Genomic DNA, 19,191 nt, shown 5'->3' with positions numbered 1-19,191 from the left:
GCATCTGCTGCTCTTGTCCTTCCAGGCGTTCGAGCTTGCGGGTTTGGGTTGCTGTGGGTAAAGGCTGATCAGAGACCTGGCTCTGTAGTTGATTTGCTGGGATGGGTTGGGGGGAGGGGGTGAGCTAATGAATAGAAGAAATCATCACTCATTCAAATGTACACAGCTCTTGGTGGTTATCCTAGTTTGGAGCATCACTCCGCACTCAGTTCCCATCTTGAACCTTGCCAAGAGGTGAGGGCTGGAGCATCCTGAGAGAATTTCTTTTGGCCAAGAGTAGTCTGGAGACCAGAGAATGGGGGGGTCAGCGAAGATGGAAAAATCTAGGATTTTATCCTCATTCGTCTTTTGTCTTCCCTTTCTTTCTTCTCCCACCTTGGTCAAGAGGGCTGTGAGGAAGACTTCCCTCATTCATTCCTCCCTGTCACTGGGACTGATGAAAATCAACCATTGGAACAGCCCTGACTGTGCGTCTCCAAAAAGGAGAGGGATTCGGGCAGTTACAGTAGCCTTATAATGAAATGTTGTTATTCTGATTGTTAGAAGCTAAATAAAATGTGAAGTCCAATTCTTCACTCCTTGACGCTCCTTGAATTTTGCCACCTGGAGATTCCAGGGCCGAGTCAGGAGTGAGGCTGCCCTCTGATTTTCCTTTCTCCCTTAGAGAGAAGCCACAACTGCCACTCAATGGCCAGGATTTTTCCTATGGCGGGCGGGCTGGGTGGGAGCGGGCGCGGAGCCGATCGCCATTTTACACAGGCGGGCTAATTAAGGCCTGCCCAGCGTAATACGCAGCTGGTAACGCTCAGCCCTACCTGTGCAGACGGGGGGAGGAGGAGGGAGAGTCGGGGCCAGCGCTCTTTTGCGCATGTGCGCGAAAGAGCGCAGCAATCTCGAGGCACGGAGCTGATTGAATAGATATTAAAAGGATTGAATAAATGATTTAAAAATTTATTTAAACAGGTCTGCTCAAGTGACTGTGTCACATGAATTGAGACATGTTTTTAAGTTTATGAAAATTAATTTATTTAATAAAAGCTTCAGGAAACCTCATCCTACCCGGGGATGAGGTTTCCTGAAAAACGCGAAGGCCGCTTGGGCTTTTTGCCTGCCCGTCGACCTTGAGTTTGGACGGGCAGCGTTCTTAAGTCCTTTAATTAATTTCTTAATGGCCTTAATAGGCCGTTTACATTTCGACGAGCACGCAGCCGAACGAAATATCGCGATGGTGTCGGGACGCACGCCAACATCATTGCCCGTCATTTTATGCATTGCCATGCCAACCGGAAAATTCTACCCAATGTCTCTCCTGACTTCACGCACCACAATCGGGGAACTGAATCTTGAATCTGCATCCACGGTGGGCTTCATAGCTCTGAGAGCTACTGCATTAATGACATAGGTAGCTTGTGCTCCCCCAGAATCATCACCACTTTATCCAAAATTCAGCTAGAGATTCATCCCAGGATATATCGTCACTGACAATTCTTCTCATTGGCAGATGCTAGCACGCAAGTAAACATAGCAGGTCGACAAAAAAATATGTAAATTGCTTCAGTTGAGACTCCGATCAAAAGGATGAGATTAAGACTTTTTTTTCATTTATTTCTTTCGTAGGATGTGAGTGTCACTGGCAAGGCCAGCATTTGTTGCCCATCCCTAATTACCCTTGCACTGAGGGGCTTGCCAGGCCATTTCAGAGTCAACCACATTACATCAGGTCTACAGTCACATGTCAGTCAGACCACATAAGGATGCAAATTTCCTTCCCTAAAGAGGCATTGGTGAACCAGAGGATTTTTACAACAATTGACAATGGTTTCATGTCACCATTACTGAGACTAGCTTTTCAAATCCAGATTTATAAGTTGAATTTAAATTCCACCAGTGGGATTTGAACCCATGATTTTGGAGTTACTACTCCAGTGACTTCGCCGCTACACCATCTCTTTTATTGATGAAGTTACGTTCTCTCTTTTAGGTATAACCCAAATGTCAGAGGGATGAGCCACGAGGCGGAGGGACTTATTGCTGATGTTACCCCTCAGCATGAAGAGCTTCCTCCACATGAGAGAGGTCACATTTCCTGTGCTTACCCACTGCCCTATAATAACCGAGACATTCCTGCCAGCATCAATGCTGGACACGGTACTCTGCGAACAGTTAATCTGCCGGATGCATTACGTAAGTGCCTTGTATTCCTCATTCTGCTGGCATCTCCGAAAGACGCTGGTTTGGGGTCCTTAACAGAACCAAATAGAAGCTTCAGGGGAGCTGCCTAAAGTCAAGAGGGAGCTCATTTCCTCTTTGTATCCATCTCAATTTTTCCCAGCTTGCAAACGGAACTAAATCATTTGTCCTTTCGATGGTAGGACTGCTCTTGGTCATATCGCTGCATCCATATAAATGAGACCTGAGCATTAAAATGGCTCAGAGCCCTAGGGCGAGAGCATCAGGCAGGCAACATGAGCAAGCCTTGCACTCTCTCTGCCCAATACCCAGTTAAAATTGGCCCCATTATCCATTCACGTATAACTGCTTGTGGGATCTTACTAGGCGCAAATGGTCAGTTGTGTTTTCCTGCATAACAGTGACTGCACTTCCAAGATGTTCCATTGGTTGTCATGCTGTTTTGAGTGTCCTGAAGACAGAACTGGCGCTGTACAAACACAAATTCTTTCTCTTTGCTTATGTATAAGATCACTGGCATGCTCAGAACACTTCTATCATAACATACTGAAAATCACATCTGTTCGGTTTTGACTGGCTTTGCAAGAACTATGATGGAAGCAGAATGAGTGCTTTATCTGATACTATTCTTCCTTTTATTAGGAAAAGTGTTCGTTACCTACGCTGTGGACACAGCCAATGAAATTCATATCTTTGTGAACTTCCTGCGTATTAATGGCTTTGAGGCAGCAGTAAGTAACATCCTCAGTCCGATCACATCTCCCCATTCCTTCTACAGAACCAATGTAGGAGCCAACTATGACTTGCAGCACTGGTTGTTTTCCTAAGGAGTGTCACAAAAATTCAACGTTGGGTGAATTTTCACAGTGAGAGATTTTGAACTATTTTGAATCTAACCAAATGTTTTTTTTTAAATTTAGAAGTAATGAAAGAAGATGAAATGAAGGGGAAAGTAGCAGTATGCATTTAAAAAGCTCAGTGACAGGAAGCAAGTGTGTTGATGGATGAATATTTTTCAGAGTGGGAGGTGGTTTGTAGTTGTTGTGATCCCCAAGGGTCACATTTGGTTCCAGTGTTCTTTGCAATTTTTATAAATGGCGTGGGAGCAGTTGTAGGGAGCTGCACTATAATGTTTTCAATGATATGAAACTTGGTAAAAGAGTAGATCATGATGACGATAATTATAGGCTTGAGGATGACAGACAGGATGGTGAAATGGGCAGAAGTATGGTAAATGGAGTTCAAGGTGGAGAAGTGTGAGGTAATGCCTTTTGGGAGAGCTCACACAGAAAGCTATAAATGATCCAATTTTAAAAAGTACAGGTGAGGAGAGTGACCATGGTGTCCGTATACACAAATAGTTCAATGTAGAATGGCAGGTTAATAAGGTGGTTAAAAATAACATCCTGGTTACTTGTGCTTAGAAATCGAGAAATAGAAACTGGAGGCAAAGTGATCATTCTCAAATTCTATCAAACACTAGTGAGGCCTCAGATGGAGGATTGTGGAGAATTCTGGGGCACCACACTTAAGGAAAATGAACAAAGGGTACAGGGATGGTTTACCAGGATATTAATTTGGAATGAGGGACTTTGGTTGTGAATTGTGGGGAGGTGGTGGTATAGTGGTATTATCACTGGACTGGTAATCCAGGGACCCAGGGTAATGTTCAGGGGTCCTGGGTTTGAATCCTGCCATGGCAGATGGTGGAATTTGAATTTAATAAAACTCTGGAATTTAAAAAAAAGCCATTGTTGGAAAAACCCATCTGGTTCACTGATGCCGAGGGAGGTGGTTTTTGGGCATCTGGGCGCAATGGCCCACCATCGGAGCTGGTTCCACAGGAGCAGGGCTTCAATGCTGGTAGACGCAGCTTCATGGAGGACGCTCGTGTTAGTCTGGCAGTCCTCCCATTGATCCCCAGGATTTAACGCTAGCACCTCTGATGGAAGTTCTCAGGGATCTTAATGTGGCGTCAGCAGACAGTCCATGGTTCACTGCAGTGGAGGAGGGTGGTCAACACAATGGCCTTATAAAGCAGAACCTTTGTTGCCTTGCAAAGATCCCTGTTGTCAAAGACATGTTGGCGCAGCTTGAAGAAGGCAGCGGTGGCACAGTTGACTCTGTGCTGGACTTCCTCGTCGATGGTAATCCCTTGGGAGAAGTGAGATGAGGGAAGTGCTGTACACACTCCAGAACCACCCCACCTACATGGATGGCGCGGGGGATGCTCAACTAGCCCGGGGAAGGTTGGTGAAGGACCTTCGTCTTGGCGATGTCTAAGGACAGGCCAAGCCTCTTCTACGAGGTGTTAAAGAGGTCAAGCTTCCTTTGCATGCCCTGTACAGAGTGAACCATCTGTGCAGCAGTCATCCGCTAAATGAAGCTCGTGGATGTCCATGGTGGCGAGTTTTCCTTTTGCCCGGAAGCGACCAAGGTTGAAGAGCTTCCCGTCCAAACGAGCAGAGGGATCTGGGTGTACAGGTCCATAGGTCACTGAAAGTGGCAATGCAGGTGGATAAGGTAGTCAGGAAGGCATATGGCATACTTGCCTTCATTGGCAGGGGTATTGAGTATAAAAGCTGGGAAGTCATGCTGCAGCTGTATAGAACCTTGGTTAGGCCACATTTGGAATATTGCGTGCAATTCTGGTCACCACATTAACAGGAGGATATGGAGGCGTTGGAGAGGGTGCAGAGGAGGTTTACCAGGATGCTGCCTGGTCTGGAGGTTATTAGCTATTAGGAGAGGTTGGAGAAACTCGGATTGTTCTCACTAGAGCGACAGAGATTGAGGGGTGACTTGATAGAAGTTTACAAAATTATGAGTGGCATGGACAGAGTAGATAGTCAGAAGCTTTTTCCCAGGGTGGAAGAGTCAATTACTAGGGGACATAGATTTAAGTTGAGAGGAGAAAACTATAGAGGAGATGTGCGGGGCAAGTTTTTTACGCAGAGGGTAGTGAGTGTCTGGAATTCGCTGCCAGAGAAGGTGGTGGAAGCAGGTACGATAGTGGTGTTTAAGAGGCAGCTTGACAAATACATGAATAGGATGGAAATAGAGGGATACGGACCCCGGAAGTGCAAAATTTTTTAGTTTGACGGGCAATATGATCGGCGCAGGCTTGGAGGGCCGAAGGGCCTGTTCCTGTGCTGTACTTTTCTTTGTTCTTTGTTCTTTGGTATTGAATGCTGACACCAGGTGGCAGCTCATCTTGGATGAGGTGGATGATGACGGTCAGGTGAACAAGGTGGGGGCGATCACACAACCTTGTTTGACCCCGGGTCTGGATGTGAAAGGCGTCAGTTGTGGATCCTCCACTCAGGGCAGTGACGGCCATGTTGCCCTGCAGGAGTCTCAGGACGGTGACAAACTTCAACGGGCAACCAAAGCACTGGGGGATGATCCATAGAGCTTCACGATTTAAAGAATCAAACGCTTTGGTCAGGTCGATAAAGGCGAGGAATAATTCTTGATTTTGCTCCATTTCTCCTGGATCTGTCTAGCCACAAGATCTCCGAGTAGTGGGCCCACCTACATGACGTTGTCAGGTTGTATAAATGTCACATTTAAATCATTAACCTGAGTTCCTATTGTTCCACAGATTGACATTTTTGAAGACTCAGTTCGTGGTATAGACATCATCAAATGGATGGAAGGCTACCTGACTAATGTAAGTACCGAAATACACAGGTATATTATTGGAATGCTCAATTTTATAAGTGCCCGCTGTGGCTCAATGGTAACAATTTTGCCTCTAAGTTAAAAGGTTATGGTTTCGAGACCCACTACCAGACTTGAGCAGAGCATTGTGCTGACACTCCAGTACCAAGGGTGTACTGCACCTGTGGGGATACCATCTTTCAGATGAGGATGCAAACCCAGGCCCCATCTGCCCTCGTAGGTGGATGCAAGTGGTCCCAGGATATGTTTTCAAAGGATGGGGACAGAGGTTCTCCCCAGGAGAATTCCCGGCTCTGTGAACCCAACCTTTGGAAATGGCGGCCCACAGATCTGATTTGTGATCTGGTGTGTGGGCTGGATTAGAAGTTGGGCCTGCCACCCCGGGACTGAGTGTGGAGGCTGCCAGATATGGAGGCCTCTGGGCAGAAGGCCTGCCTCTGTGCTCCAGCACTTTGCTGAGTTTAATTTAAAAAATGATTAAAACAAATAACAGCCTCCAGCCCTCACATGCCTTACACTCCCATCTCCCATCCATACCAACCATGCCCCTCAACCCGCCCCCATGGCCCCTCTACCCAACCTCACAACCCCCATGCCAACCCATGCCCATCTACCCACCCCAATGGCACCTCATAACCTCATGCCAACCCATGGCCCCTCTACCCACCCCCATGGCACCTCATAACCTCATGCCAACCCATGGCCCCTCTACCCACCCCCATGGCATCTCATACCCTCATGCCTTTCTAACCATCCCCCTTGGCCCTTCTTACCCCAATGCCAACCCATGCCCATCTACCCACCCCAATGGCCCCTCATGCCCCCGTGCCAACCCACGGCCCCTCTACCCATCCCATGGCCCCTCTGCCCACCCCAATGGCCCCTCAACCCCTTGACAACCCATGGCCCTTCTACCCACTCCCTATGGCACCATAGCCCTCCTCATGCCCCCTATACCCCCCCACATCCCCTTGACCCTTTATAACCCCTGTAGCAGCTTAGTGCCAACTCATCCCAACCCGTAGCCCCCATTCAACACCTCTTGCCCTTACCCCCTCCATGCCAGCTCACCTAGTATCCACAATGGGTAAACCTCAGGAACCATGCTGACATAAAATGATGCGTCTCATGATGATATCACTATTTTTAAAAAGAAGTCTAATTGATAAAACACCATTCAATACACAGAAATTCCTTCAACTAATCTCATATGAAAACAAACATTTCTACACTATAACCACCTGGATCTGTCAATCAAACTGTTTATTTAACAGGCACCCCGCTGTGATAATGTTAGTGTGTAAAATCAGTCATTGCAAGCACAAATCCTTTAATGATAGCCGTCAGGCTTATGTTAACAGACAGAATGAAATATCAGCACTGATTTTTTTTGAACCCTAATCTGTTTTTGTTTTAATTTAAAGCCCAATGGAGTTAAATCCATTGATGGCTTTGACAGTTGCCAATGGGTTTTGACAGTTCCAGTGAGGTTTGACAACTCTTTGACAGCTTTGACAGTTCCAGTGAGTTTGTGCACTTTTTATAAATCATATTTACTTTTAACAATCCCAAAGGGTTCCTTATCTCTCCCAAAGGGGTCCCGGGACCATATCCAAAGGGGTACATTACCCCTCCAAAGGGGTCCGCTGGCTATCCAAATGAATCCACCAAGCTCAGACCAGCTCTTATCTCGTCTAATCTGCACACGTCAGGTTTCAGACCCCTGGCCTACCAGAATCCAACTGCAATAGAGGCAGCTGATGATTTAAATGGCCAGCTGCCTCCATAAAGTGTGTATGTTTGAACCCCACCCCGCCTTCTCTCCTGTCCTCTGCAAAAATAGGAATAGAAAGAGCCTCTCCATTGTGGCGAAAATCTGAGCCAAACATGCCAAACGCTCCTAAAGGCCAGCCTCTCCCTGTCTTAAATGGCTTCAGCTCCATTCTGAATTATGACTAGAAAGAAGCATCTTTCAAAACTGTAGCATCTTTCAAAACTGCAGATACTTTACAGCCAACTTCTCTTGTTCATCCTTCATGGCGAAGGTGATCATAGTCACCATCTGGAGTGCTTGGTATGGTTCCGATAGGTATGTAGGTGACTGCTAAGGCCGATCTGTGCCCGGAAGGTTCTGTTGCAAATAGGACATGATACCACAGGCGATTGAGTTTTGAACAAGTTACTGGCTCGGGATTTCCTCTCCTTCCCCTTTTCTCTCTGCCTCGGGCGTGCGCTTGCTTTCAAAGGAGGCCATACTGTTTTTTTCACGAAATACTGTTGAATTTTAGTTACCGTTACAAAGCGGTACAAAGTCCCACAAACATCAAAAAGATGAATGACTGGATAAACTGTCACTGTTTTAGTGCCAAATTTAGCAGCAAGAACTCATTGTCATTTTTTCTTGTTTCCTGTCCAGCAGCCAACCAAATCGACAGGCTACCAATCGACAGGCTGCCAATCGACAGGCTGCCAATCGTCAGGCTGCCAATCGTCAGGCTGCCAATCGACAGGCTGCCAATCGACAGGCTGCCAATCGTCAGGCTGCCAATCGACAGGCTGCCAATCGACAGGCTGCCAATCGACAGGCTGCCAATCGACAGGCTGCCAATCGTCAGGCTGCCAATCGACAGGCTGCCAATCGACAGGCTGCCAATCGTCAGGCTGCCAATCGACAGGCTGCCAAGCGTCAGGCTGCCAATCGACAGGCTGCCAATCGACAGGCTGCCAATCATCAGGCTGCCAATCGACAGGCTGCCAATCGTCAGGCTGCCAATCGACAAGCAGACAAACCAGCGACAGGAGAATGGTCTCCTCAGGAGGGGGTAGATTGGAAGATTGGTCATCAGGTCTTAGGGAGGTTGTTGACTATGGCACTGCAGATAAAGAGGCCTCAATCGGCAGAGGGGCGGCCAAAGGCTTCCTTGAGGAACCGGGTACTGAAAAGACCAGCAGTTCCTGCCACCATTTCACTGCTGGGTTCCCCCACTCCTGTGAAACCCAGTCAGTTACTGTAACATTTCAATTGGGCTCCCTAATTGTGTTGTAGGAGCCTGGGTTAAATCTGTTAATGAGCTCCCACACCTCTCCATACTGGGATGCTCGAACGCTTTAAAACCTGTCTCCATAACAACGGCAAAGGACACAGTAGGCTGGGACACATATTCATTTTTAAGCCTTCCCGGCCCGTCATTGGGGTTGTTAATATTGGGCAGAATCGTCCCAGATTCGCACTAAGTGTGGTAGTGGGCGGGAAAAAGGATGTTTTACCCGCTGGCTGCAATGGCGGCTTTCTGCGCCGTATCATCCCAATCCCGCCTCATTAATTATGTATTCCCGGGAAGCACGCCGGGTCGCAGGCGGGACGGCCTCTCACTCGCCCGCCCCGTTGTCACATCAGGCCTTCAGCATTTAAAGGCCGCCAATGCACAGAGCTGGCACTCCTCAAGGGATAGGAAGCTGCTGGGAACTGATGGCTGCCAAAGGGAGGAAACTTGCTGTCCCCAGGTTTAACGATGCCTCCCTCGAGTGCCTACTGGACGCAGTGGAGGCCCGTCCCGATGTCCTCTAGCCCCCCTCTGGGTGAAGGCCAGCATGCAATGTTACCAGTCCAGCATGGGAGGCAGTGGCAGTGATGGTCAGCGCCAACGCCCTGCAAAAGAGGACAGCCACCCAGTGCAGGAAGAGGATGAATGGTCTCATTCGTTCCGCCAGGGTAACTCACTCTTCTCATCACTCTCAACGCGTACACTCACAAACCCATCACACATCCACAGGGATCTCACACCTCAAGGGACATCACTACTAACTCTCACACATAACCTCACACACACGCCCTCAGCTCAGCTCCATCCACATCCTCACCTCCAGCCAAGAGGACTCCTCCTCCTTTGAAGAGCTGGAAATAAGCAGCCTAGGAGACCTGTCACAGTGCTTACCCACACCCTGCGTCAGCGCAGAGACACACACCTTAGTGGCACCTAGACCTAGAGCAGGCTCAGGTTCACAACCTGGTGGTCACCGCATGGACAAGTGTCTGCAGCAGGACGAAGCAGATTCTGCCAAGCTCCCTGGCACTCGGAGGACTGCTGGGGAAGAGGCATCCGAGGGGGCCGAGTCAGATGATGACCCTCTGGATTCGGCCTTTCAACTCATCGTGGAGAATCAGCACAAGACAGGGGGACATCACGCAGAGCTGTTGGAGGCCCTCAACAGAGTAGCACACGAGTCAGAGGAGTGCATCCGCCTGCTCTCTGATGAAGTGGTGCCCACATGTGCGTGTATGAAGGTCTCCATAGGAAGGATGGCAGACGCCATGGTGACCCAGGTCCAGCAGAACACGGAGATGTGCCCAGACCTGCACTCCCTCACGGGAGCCATGGGTGAGCTCTTGCAGTGGCAACTCGAGAGGGAAATGGGGACCTCGACGTCCCTCCAGGTGCTCCTTCCCCTCAAGGAGTCAGGCCGGGGCCCTCTCGCACCAGAAGAGAGGAGAAGCAGCAGCTGGACACCCCTGGGTCATCCACTCAGGAAACTCAGAGCCTGTCATCTCACTCCGAGTCCCCTTTGTCTGTGACCCCCTCAACCTCATCCTCTGACAACCACAGAGGGAGCAGTTGGTCCACAGGAGGACTGCCAAAGTAAGCCAGGGTCCTCAAGGCCTCGGTTCTCCAGAGGACACATGCCAAAGACATCAGAGGCAACGGAGCCAGCCATTGCACAGGCTGTCACCACCCCTGCTGCTGGTGTCAGGGCAGCACCTAGAAGAAGTGGTAGGCCTGGAAAAATTTATAATTTCTGATCACAAGTGGTTCCACAGGTGAACTCATTTTGTCACTTTATAATCTGAAAATATATTCACTTTCACTGAATAAAGTGTAATGGTGTCTTTCAGCTTCATTTATAGGCTTCGCAAGTCCTCCCACTGCGTTCCCGACCCCAACCCCCTCCCCCCAACTAGCAGTTCAGCTGTATGCAGTGGGCCCATGAGTGATTCTGGAGGGAGAAGTGTGCGTGTGACAGGGCCTTTCAGAGCCTCATGCAAGCACACTCATTCCCCCAACCCCTGCCCCCCTCCCCTCCCCCCCGCCCCAGTACACCTTCCTCCCCAGTCAAGCCTAGACCTTCCTCTCCCAACCCCCTTTCCCCCAATACACCTTCCCCTCCCAGTCAATGCTGTACCTTCCTCTCTATCCCCTCGATGATCATCCATTGCAGACCATGGCAAAGGCACTGAAGTCCCAAAGCAGCCCCTCGATGGTGACCTTCAACCTTCTGAGAGCTGCTTTGTGATGGAGCCATGTACATGAGGATCCACCCAGCATGCAGTGCACATGTTCCTCCAGGGTCCAGTAGCTGTAGTGCTCCATCCATCACCTGCTGCTCGGACACCCACAATGTGAGCAAGGCCCTGGCGGTAAATCCTGACATCGCACTTGTAAAGAAGTGTCCTGGGCCAGTGTGTTTTCCCACTGACATGGACAGTAAATTTGACATGGTGGGGGGGTGGGGTGGGGGCCGGGGGCAGTGGTCCTAGCGAGCTGGGCTTATAATGATATGCAGACATGTGAAATGAAGTTCCACTGACGGGCAGAGTGGTCAGTCACAAGCTGGTTTCACAACAGCATGAAACCGATTTTTGGCCTACCCGCCATATTGTCCGCTCACACCCGCCATGACGCCCATCACCGACAGGCACAGAGAATTCCGCCCGTTGTGTCCATGGTATCTTTTACGCTGACCAGAGAGAATAGAGGAAAGGAAGCACCTACCTCAGCACTGCGCTGAAATGTCAGCCTGGATTATGTGGTCAGGCCTCTGGAATGGGCCTTGGCCCCATGGCCTTATAACTCAGAGACAAGAGGACTTCCACTGAGCCAAGTCTAACCACGACAAATATTCATATTTTATTGACAGCATGGTATGTGTTATAAACAAAATGGTTCACAATAAAAAACCGTAACAACAGCCGTCATCCATTTGAATTGTTCCATCTGAACCTCTCGATGATCTTGCACCTTCAGTCTCACTCTCAGCAATCCCTCGCTGTTTTATTGTTCAAAATAAAGATATGAAAATTGCTGTGGGGAGCAGGGGAGTTTTGAAATAAACCTTATCCAAACTGCGATAGCTCATGGAACCTCCTTCTTGGAATAACTGCATTAACATTTACAGCAATGGAACGATGACTGAAGAGTCATTATTTGCTCTTTTTGCTTACAGAGAGAAGTGATGATTGTGATAGCGATTAGTCCAAAGTACAAACAGGATATCGAGGGAACTAAATCAGAGCAGCTAAAAGATGACCACAGCTTACACACAAAATACATCCACAAAATGGTGAGGAAATGGACCTTGACTGCTTGATGTGCAACCTATTGTTTTAATAATTGTTAAAAATGTATTCTGGCCTAAACTATCCTATTTGTGCTAAGGCCTGAGCCCCCTGCGAACCAAGATCTTCAGTTAGGATCATATGTACTAATACACTACATAAAGAAAGCACACAATACAGTCATCCACATCCTCAGACCTGAGATCTAGACTACAGGCCTCAGGCCTCAGATATGGGAGTAAATGACTTCTTTGGCAAAAGCTGGAAAGACAAAGATTTTGAAATGCGCACCTAACTCTACCATTCCCAACTTTCCTTTCAATGTTCTCCCTTTTCCTGATAGCAGTGACTTCTGTCGCGATATGGTTCTATACCAAGTGTCCCTCTGGTGACTCCTGTCACAATATGGTTTCATCTGTACAGTTCCTCTGGTGACATCTGCAATGTTAGTGTTCCACAGGGATTGTCACTCTGGTGACTCCTGCATGAACAGTGTTCCAGAGGGATTGTTCCTCTGATGACTTCTGCAAGGATCATGTTCTGTAGGGATTGGCCCTCTGGTGACTCCTGCCACGATATGGCCCAATAGGTGCTGCCATTGTTCAGTTTTGATGTATGAGTCTACTCAAGAAATGTCATTGGGCTATTGAACAGCCATCCCCAGCCTGACCTAGTTTCCACGTGTGCACCTCCTGCCAGGAATTGCTGATCAGCTATTAGGAGCAGAAACACTGACTAATTAATTTTACCCTTCTTAGCCTGGAATAAGGAAGTCACTTGTCCTGCATACAATGATACCAGCTAATTCAGCACAGAACAGAAATAAAAACTGCAGCCTTTCTATAATTTCTAGGAATAGGCATTTACCTTAACCCGAAAGCAATTACAGTTTACAATTGAGGAACAGAGGAGAGGCTGGTTCATTAGTCTTCCCATTGCTTCATCTTGTATTTAATTATCAGCCTACAGGCATCTTTAGACACAGTGCTGTGAACAAAAAGTAAAACAAGACCTTTCTTTTCTGTATATTTCTTTGTTCTTGTTGCGCACGTTTCTTCAGTGCTACTTCTTTTCACCCAGCTCAATCTCCACTGAGCCCATAGCATGAACTGATATTTTGAAGAAGTGTTCTCTTGGTTTGGCGGAACAAATGCTTCCGAGTAATCCCAATGATTCCTGCTAACATTTCTTGGTGAAGACATTGGCCGGGATTCCACGGCCTCACCGCACAGTGTCTCGCTCCGGCGGCTGCAGTGAGTCATTTCAATCTCCATTCAGTTCGGCAGCACCATGATGTCCCGCCGGGTGGGAGGGGCCCTAAAATCCTGGCCAATGAATAGGAAGGACAACCTTGCTTCACTCATTTTTGAGAGAACTAATTTTATGTTGATTTTGAAACTGGGATATACATTCTGGATAATATCCAAGATTTGAATTCACAGTATCTCACAGTGTCACACTATCTTTACAGTGCAGAAGGAGGCCATTTGGCCCATCGAGTCTGCACTGGCTCTCTGAATCAGCATTCCTCCTGGTCCCACTCCCCTGCCTTAACCCTGTAACCTTGCACGTTCTCTCTTTTCATGTAGCAATCCAATTCCCTTTTGAATACCTCGATCGAACCTGCCTCCATCAGACTCCAACCAAAAACGTTTTCATCACATCACATTTACTCCTTTTGCCAATTATTTTGAATCTGTGCCCTCTAGTTCTTGATGTACTCTTGAGTGGGAACAGTTTCTCACTATTTACCCTGTCCATACTCCTCAGCATCCATGAATACCTCTATCAAGTCTCCTCTCAGCCGCCTTTTCTCCAAGGAAAACAGTCCCAACATCTCCAATCTATCCTCATAGCTATAGCTCCTCATCCCGCGAATCATTCTTGTGAATCTCCTCTGTTCTGTCTCCAATGCCTTCACATCCTTCCTCAAATATGGCACCCAGAACTGGATGCAGTACTCCAGATGAGGCCTAACTAGTGTCTTATACAAGTTCAACATGACCTCCTTATTCTTGTACTCAATGCCCCTATTAATAAAGCCTAAGATACTATATGCTTTATTGGCTGCTCCCTCAACATGTCCTGCCATTTTCAATGACCTATGTACATGTACACTGAGGTCCCTCTCTTCCTGCACCTCCTTTAGAGGGTCTCCCTTTATTTTATACTGTTTCACCATATCTTTCCTGCCAAAATGGGTCAACTCACACTTCTCTGCATTGAACTTCATCTGTCACTTATCTGCCTAATCCACCAACATGTCTATGTCCTTTTTAAACTCAAGACTATCCCCCTCACAGCTGACAATGTTTCCAATCTTTGTATCATCTGCAAATTTTGAAATCATGCCCTGCACACCACAGTCTAGGTCATTAATATATATCAGGAAGAGCAAGGGTCCCAACACTGACCCCTGAGGAACTCCACTACAAACCTTTCTCCAGTCCGAAAAACATCCATTCATCACTACTGTCTGTTTCCTATCACTCAGCCAATTTCTTATCCTAGTGCCTATTTTCCCTTTTATTCCATGACCTAGAATTTTGCTCACGAGTGTGTTGTGTGGCACTGTATCAAATGCCTTTTGAAAATCGATACACACCACATTAACAGCATTTCCTTTATCAACCTTCTCTGTTACCTCCTCAAAAAACTCCAGCAAGTTGGTTATACATGATTTTCCCTTGAGTGATCCATGCTGGTTTTCCTTAATTATCCTGAACTTGCCTAAGTGATTATTGATTTTATCCCATACTATGGTTTCCAGAAGTTTTGCTACCACTAAGGTCAAACTGACTGGTCTGTAGTTGCCAGCTTTATCCTTGCACACCTTTTTGAACAAGGATGTAACCTTCACAATTCTCCAGTCCTCTGGAACACCTCCCGTGTCTAAGGAAGACTGGAAGATTATCACTAGTGCCTTTGCAATTTCCACTCTCACTTCCCTCAGTACCCTTGGATGCATCTCATCCGGTCCTGGTACCTTATCTATTTTAAGTAAAGATAGCCTTTCTAACACTTCCTTCCTCTCGATTGTAAGTTCTTCTAGTATACCAGTTACCTCCTCTCTCACCTCGGCCTGGGTAACAAGTTCTTCCTTTATAAAAACAGATACCAAGTACTCATTCAACACCTCCGCTATTTCTCCAGCCTCCACGTGCAAGTCCCCTTTTTTGTCCCTAATCAGCCCTACTCTTTCCTTTACCACCCTTTTATTATTTACATGCTTATAGAAGACCTTGGGTTTCCCTTTTATGTTCGCTGCCAGCCTCTTTTCATGCTCTCTTCTTGCTTTTCTTATTAGTTTCTTCACTTCCCCTCTGGTCCTTCTATATTCAGCCTGATTCTCCATTGTATTTTCTACCTGACATCTGTCGTATGCGCACTTCTTCCTTTTCATCTTCAATTCTATCTCTCTTGTCATCTAGGGTGCTCTGGATTTATTTGCCCTACCTTTCCCCTTCAAGGGAATATACCTTGACATCGCCTGCAATACTGTCTCTTTGAAGGTGGCCCATTGTTCAGCCACCGTCTTTTCTGCCAACATTTGATTCTAACTCCTTGACTCAGGTGCATTTCTCATCCCATCGAAGTTGGCTTTCCCCCAGTAAATTATCCCTGCCCTGGATTGTTCTCTGTCCTTCTCCATGATTAAGATAAACCTTATGATACAATGGTCACTGTCCCCCTAAATGCTCTTCCACTGATATTTGATCCACTTGGGCCAACTCATTCCCCAGAACCAGGTCCAACAGTGCTTGCCTTCTCGTTGTACTGGAAACATACTGCTGCAGAGAATGATGTTGAACACATTCCAGGAAATCCCCAGGGTGCATCTCGCTCGAGAACCGTTTTTCTGTGTTGAAAAACAGTGAGAGCGACGGTTCCTTTGGGGAGTGCAGCCATGTCCATGGCACTGTGAGTAGTTCAGCTGCAGAGTGGGGGAGGAAGAAGAGGGGAAGAGCAATAGTGGTAGGAGACTTGATAGTAAGGGGAACAGACAGGCGTTTCTGCGGCTGTAGACGTGACTCCAGGATGCCAGGATCAAGGATGTCACTGAACGGCTGCAGAGCATTCTAAAGGGGGAGGGAAAACAGACAGAGATCGTGGTGCATATTGGTACCAACGACATAGGTAGAAAGAGGGATGAGGCCCTGCAAGCAGAATTTAGGGAGCTAGGGAACAGATTAATAAACAGGACCTCAAAGGTAGTAATCTCTGGATTACATCCGGTGCTACGCGCTATTGAATATAGGAGGTTAGTCCAGATGAATGCGTGGCTGGAGAGATGGTGCAGGAGGGAGGGCTTTAGATTTCTGGGACATTGGGACCATTTCTGGGGCCGGTGGGACCTGTACAAGGCGAACGGGTTGCGCCTGAATGGGATTGGGACCAACATACTTGCGGGGAGGTTTGCTAGTGCTGTTGGGGAGGGTTTAAACTAACTTGGCAGGGGGGATGGGATCCTGAGAGGAGGTTCAGCAGAGGGAGATGCACAGCCAAAATTAGAAGAGAGAGCAAGTGAGTCTGGAAGGCATAGAAATTATAGGCCAGTTAAGGCACAAAGGAGTTTGGCAAGGTTAGATGGTATTTATTTTAATGCATGGAGTCTGACGAATAAGGCAGATGAGTTGAGGGCACAGATTAACACATGGAAGTGTGATGTCATTGCTGTCACAGAGACATGGTTGAGAGAGAGGCAGGATTAGCAGCTCAATATTCCAGGATATAGGGTCTTCAGGCGAGACAGGGAAGGAGGTAAAAGAGGAGGGGATATTGCAATATTGATCAAGGAATCAATTATAGCAGTAAGGAGGGATGACATCTAAGAAGGCTCCTCAAATGAAGCCAAATGGGTAGAACTTAAAAACAAAAAAGGAGCAATCACATTGCTGGGAGTGTACTATAGGCCCCCAAACAGACATAGAGAAATAGAAGAACAGATATGTAGGCAAATTTCAGAGAAGTGTCAAAATAATAGGGTAGTAATAGTGGCGGATTTCAACTTCCTCAACATTAACTGGGTTGGTCATAGTGTGAAAGGTTTAGAGGGAGTGGAATTCTTAAAATGCATCCAGGAGAGCTTTTTAAGGTAGAAGGTCCTACAAGAGCGTCCTGGACTTAATTCTAGGGAATGAAAAGCTGGGCAAGTGGTAGAGGTATCAGTGGGGGAGCATTTTGCAGATAGTGATCATAACTCCGTTAGGTTCAAGGTTGTTATGGAAAAGGACAAAGATGGGCCAGAAATCAGAGTTCTAAATTGGGTCAAGGCCGATTTTAATATGATCAGATATGATTTGGCCAGAGTGGACTGGGAGCAGCTACTTTTAGGTAAATCTGCATCAGTGCAGTGGGACTCATTCAAGAAGGAAATAGGGAGAGTACAGGGCCAACATATTCCAGTAAAGATAAAGGGTGGGACCAACAAATCCAGGGAACCCTGGATGTCGAGGGATATACAGGATTAGATAAAGAGAAAAAGGGAGGCTTATGGCAGATACCGAGGGCTCAAAACAGCAGAAGCCCTAGAGGAGTATAGAATGTATAGGGGGAGTTTGAAAAGGAAATTAGGAGAGCAAAAAGGGGGCATGAAAAACATTGGCAGGTAAAATAAAGGAAAATCCAAAGTTATTTTACAAGCACATTAAGAGTAAGAGGACAACTAGGGAAAGAGTAGGGCCCATTAAGGACCATTGTGGTAATATGTGTGTGGAGCCGAAAGACGTAGATAGGGTTCTAAATGAATACTTTGTGTCGATGTTCACAAGCGAGAGGGATGACGTGGGTATGGAAATCAGGCAGAAAGACTGTGATATAATTAAAGAAATTAGCATAGAAAGAGAGGCGGTTCTAAGTGGTCCGGCAGGCTTAAAAGTAGATAAATCTCCAGGCCCGGATGAAATGTATCCCAGGTTGTTGAGTGAGGCAAGGGAGGAGATAGCAGGGGCGCTGGCAATAATTGTCAATACCTCTCTGGCCACAGGAGAGCTGCCAAAGGACTGGAGGACAGCTAATGTGGTTCTGTTATTCAAGAAGGGAGGAAGGGATAAACCAGGGAACTACAGGCCAGTCAGTCTAACCTCAGTGGTAGGGAAACTATTGGAAGCAATTCTGAGGGACAGAATTAATCTGCACTTGGAGAGGCAGGGATTAATCAAGGACAGTCAGCATGGTTTTGTAAAGGGGAGGTCATGTTTGACCAATTTGATTGAATTTTTCGAAGAGCTGACCAGGTGTGTAGATGAGGACAATGCATTAGACATAGTCTGCTTGGACCTCAGCAAGGTTTTTGATAAGGTCCCGCATGGGAGACTGATAACGAAGGTAAGAGCCCATGGGATCCAAGGCAATTTGGCAAATTGGATCCAGAATTGGCTGAGTGGCAGAAAGCAGAGGGTGATGGTCGAGGGGTGTTTTTGTGACTGGATGCCTGTGTCCAATGGGGTTCCACAGGGATCGGTGTTGGACCCATTGCTCTTTGCGATATACTTAAATGATTTAGACTTGAATGTAGGAGGGTTGATCAGTAAGCTCGCGAATGACACAAAAATTGGTGGGGTTACCACCCTATTTACCAATAGTGAGGAGGATAGTCTTAGATTACAGGAGGATATAGATGGGCTGGTCAGATGGGCTGATCAGTGGCAAATGGGATTTAATCCGGATAAGTGTGAGGTGATGCACTTGGGCAGGACAAACAAGGCACGGGAATGCACGATGAATGGTAGGACCCTGGGAAGTACTGAGGATCAGAGGGACCTTGGTGTGCATGTCCACCGGTCCCTTAAGGTAGCGGGACAGGTAGATAAGGTGGTTAAGAAGACATATGTGATACTTGCCTTTATTAGCCGAGGCATAGAATATAAGAGCAAGGAGGTTATGCTGGAATTGTATAAAACGCTAGTTAGGCCACAGCTAGAGTATTGCGTGCAGTTCTGGAATCCGCATTATAGGAAGGTTATAATTGCACTAGAGAGAGTGCA

The 19,191-nt window shown here is 47.2% G+C and overlaps 1 protein-coding gene across 2 annotated transcripts in view; it reads left to right on the top strand.

Moving 5' to 3' along the window:
• The window catches only part of traf3ip2a (TRAF3 interacting protein 2a), a 92,194-nt gene that overhangs the window by 54,997 nt on the left and 18,006 nt on the right, over positions 1 to 19,191 (top strand). For both annotated transcript variants that reach the window (XM_078542593.1, XM_078542592.1), the window contains exons 4-7: positions 1,982 to 2,184; positions 2,833 to 2,921; positions 5,795 to 5,863; positions 12,094 to 12,210. In XM_078542593.1, coding sequence (XP_078398719.1) covers positions 1,982 to 2,184; positions 2,833 to 2,921; positions 5,795 to 5,863; positions 12,094 to 12,210 — 478 coding nt within the window. The remainder of the gene's footprint in view (positions 1 to 1,981; positions 2,185 to 2,832; positions 2,922 to 5,794; positions 5,864 to 12,093; positions 12,211 to 19,191) is intronic.

The sequence above is a fragment of the Cetorhinus maximus genome, chromosome 5, assembly GCF_964194155.1.
Source record: "Cetorhinus maximus chromosome 5, sCetMax3.hap1.1, whole genome shotgun sequence".
Lineage (NCBI taxonomy): Eukaryota > Metazoa > Chordata > Chondrichthyes > Lamniformes > Cetorhinidae > Cetorhinus > Cetorhinus maximus.
Note: the sequence above shows the minus strand (reverse complement) of the source record. Positions and strands in the feature narration are given on the sequence as shown.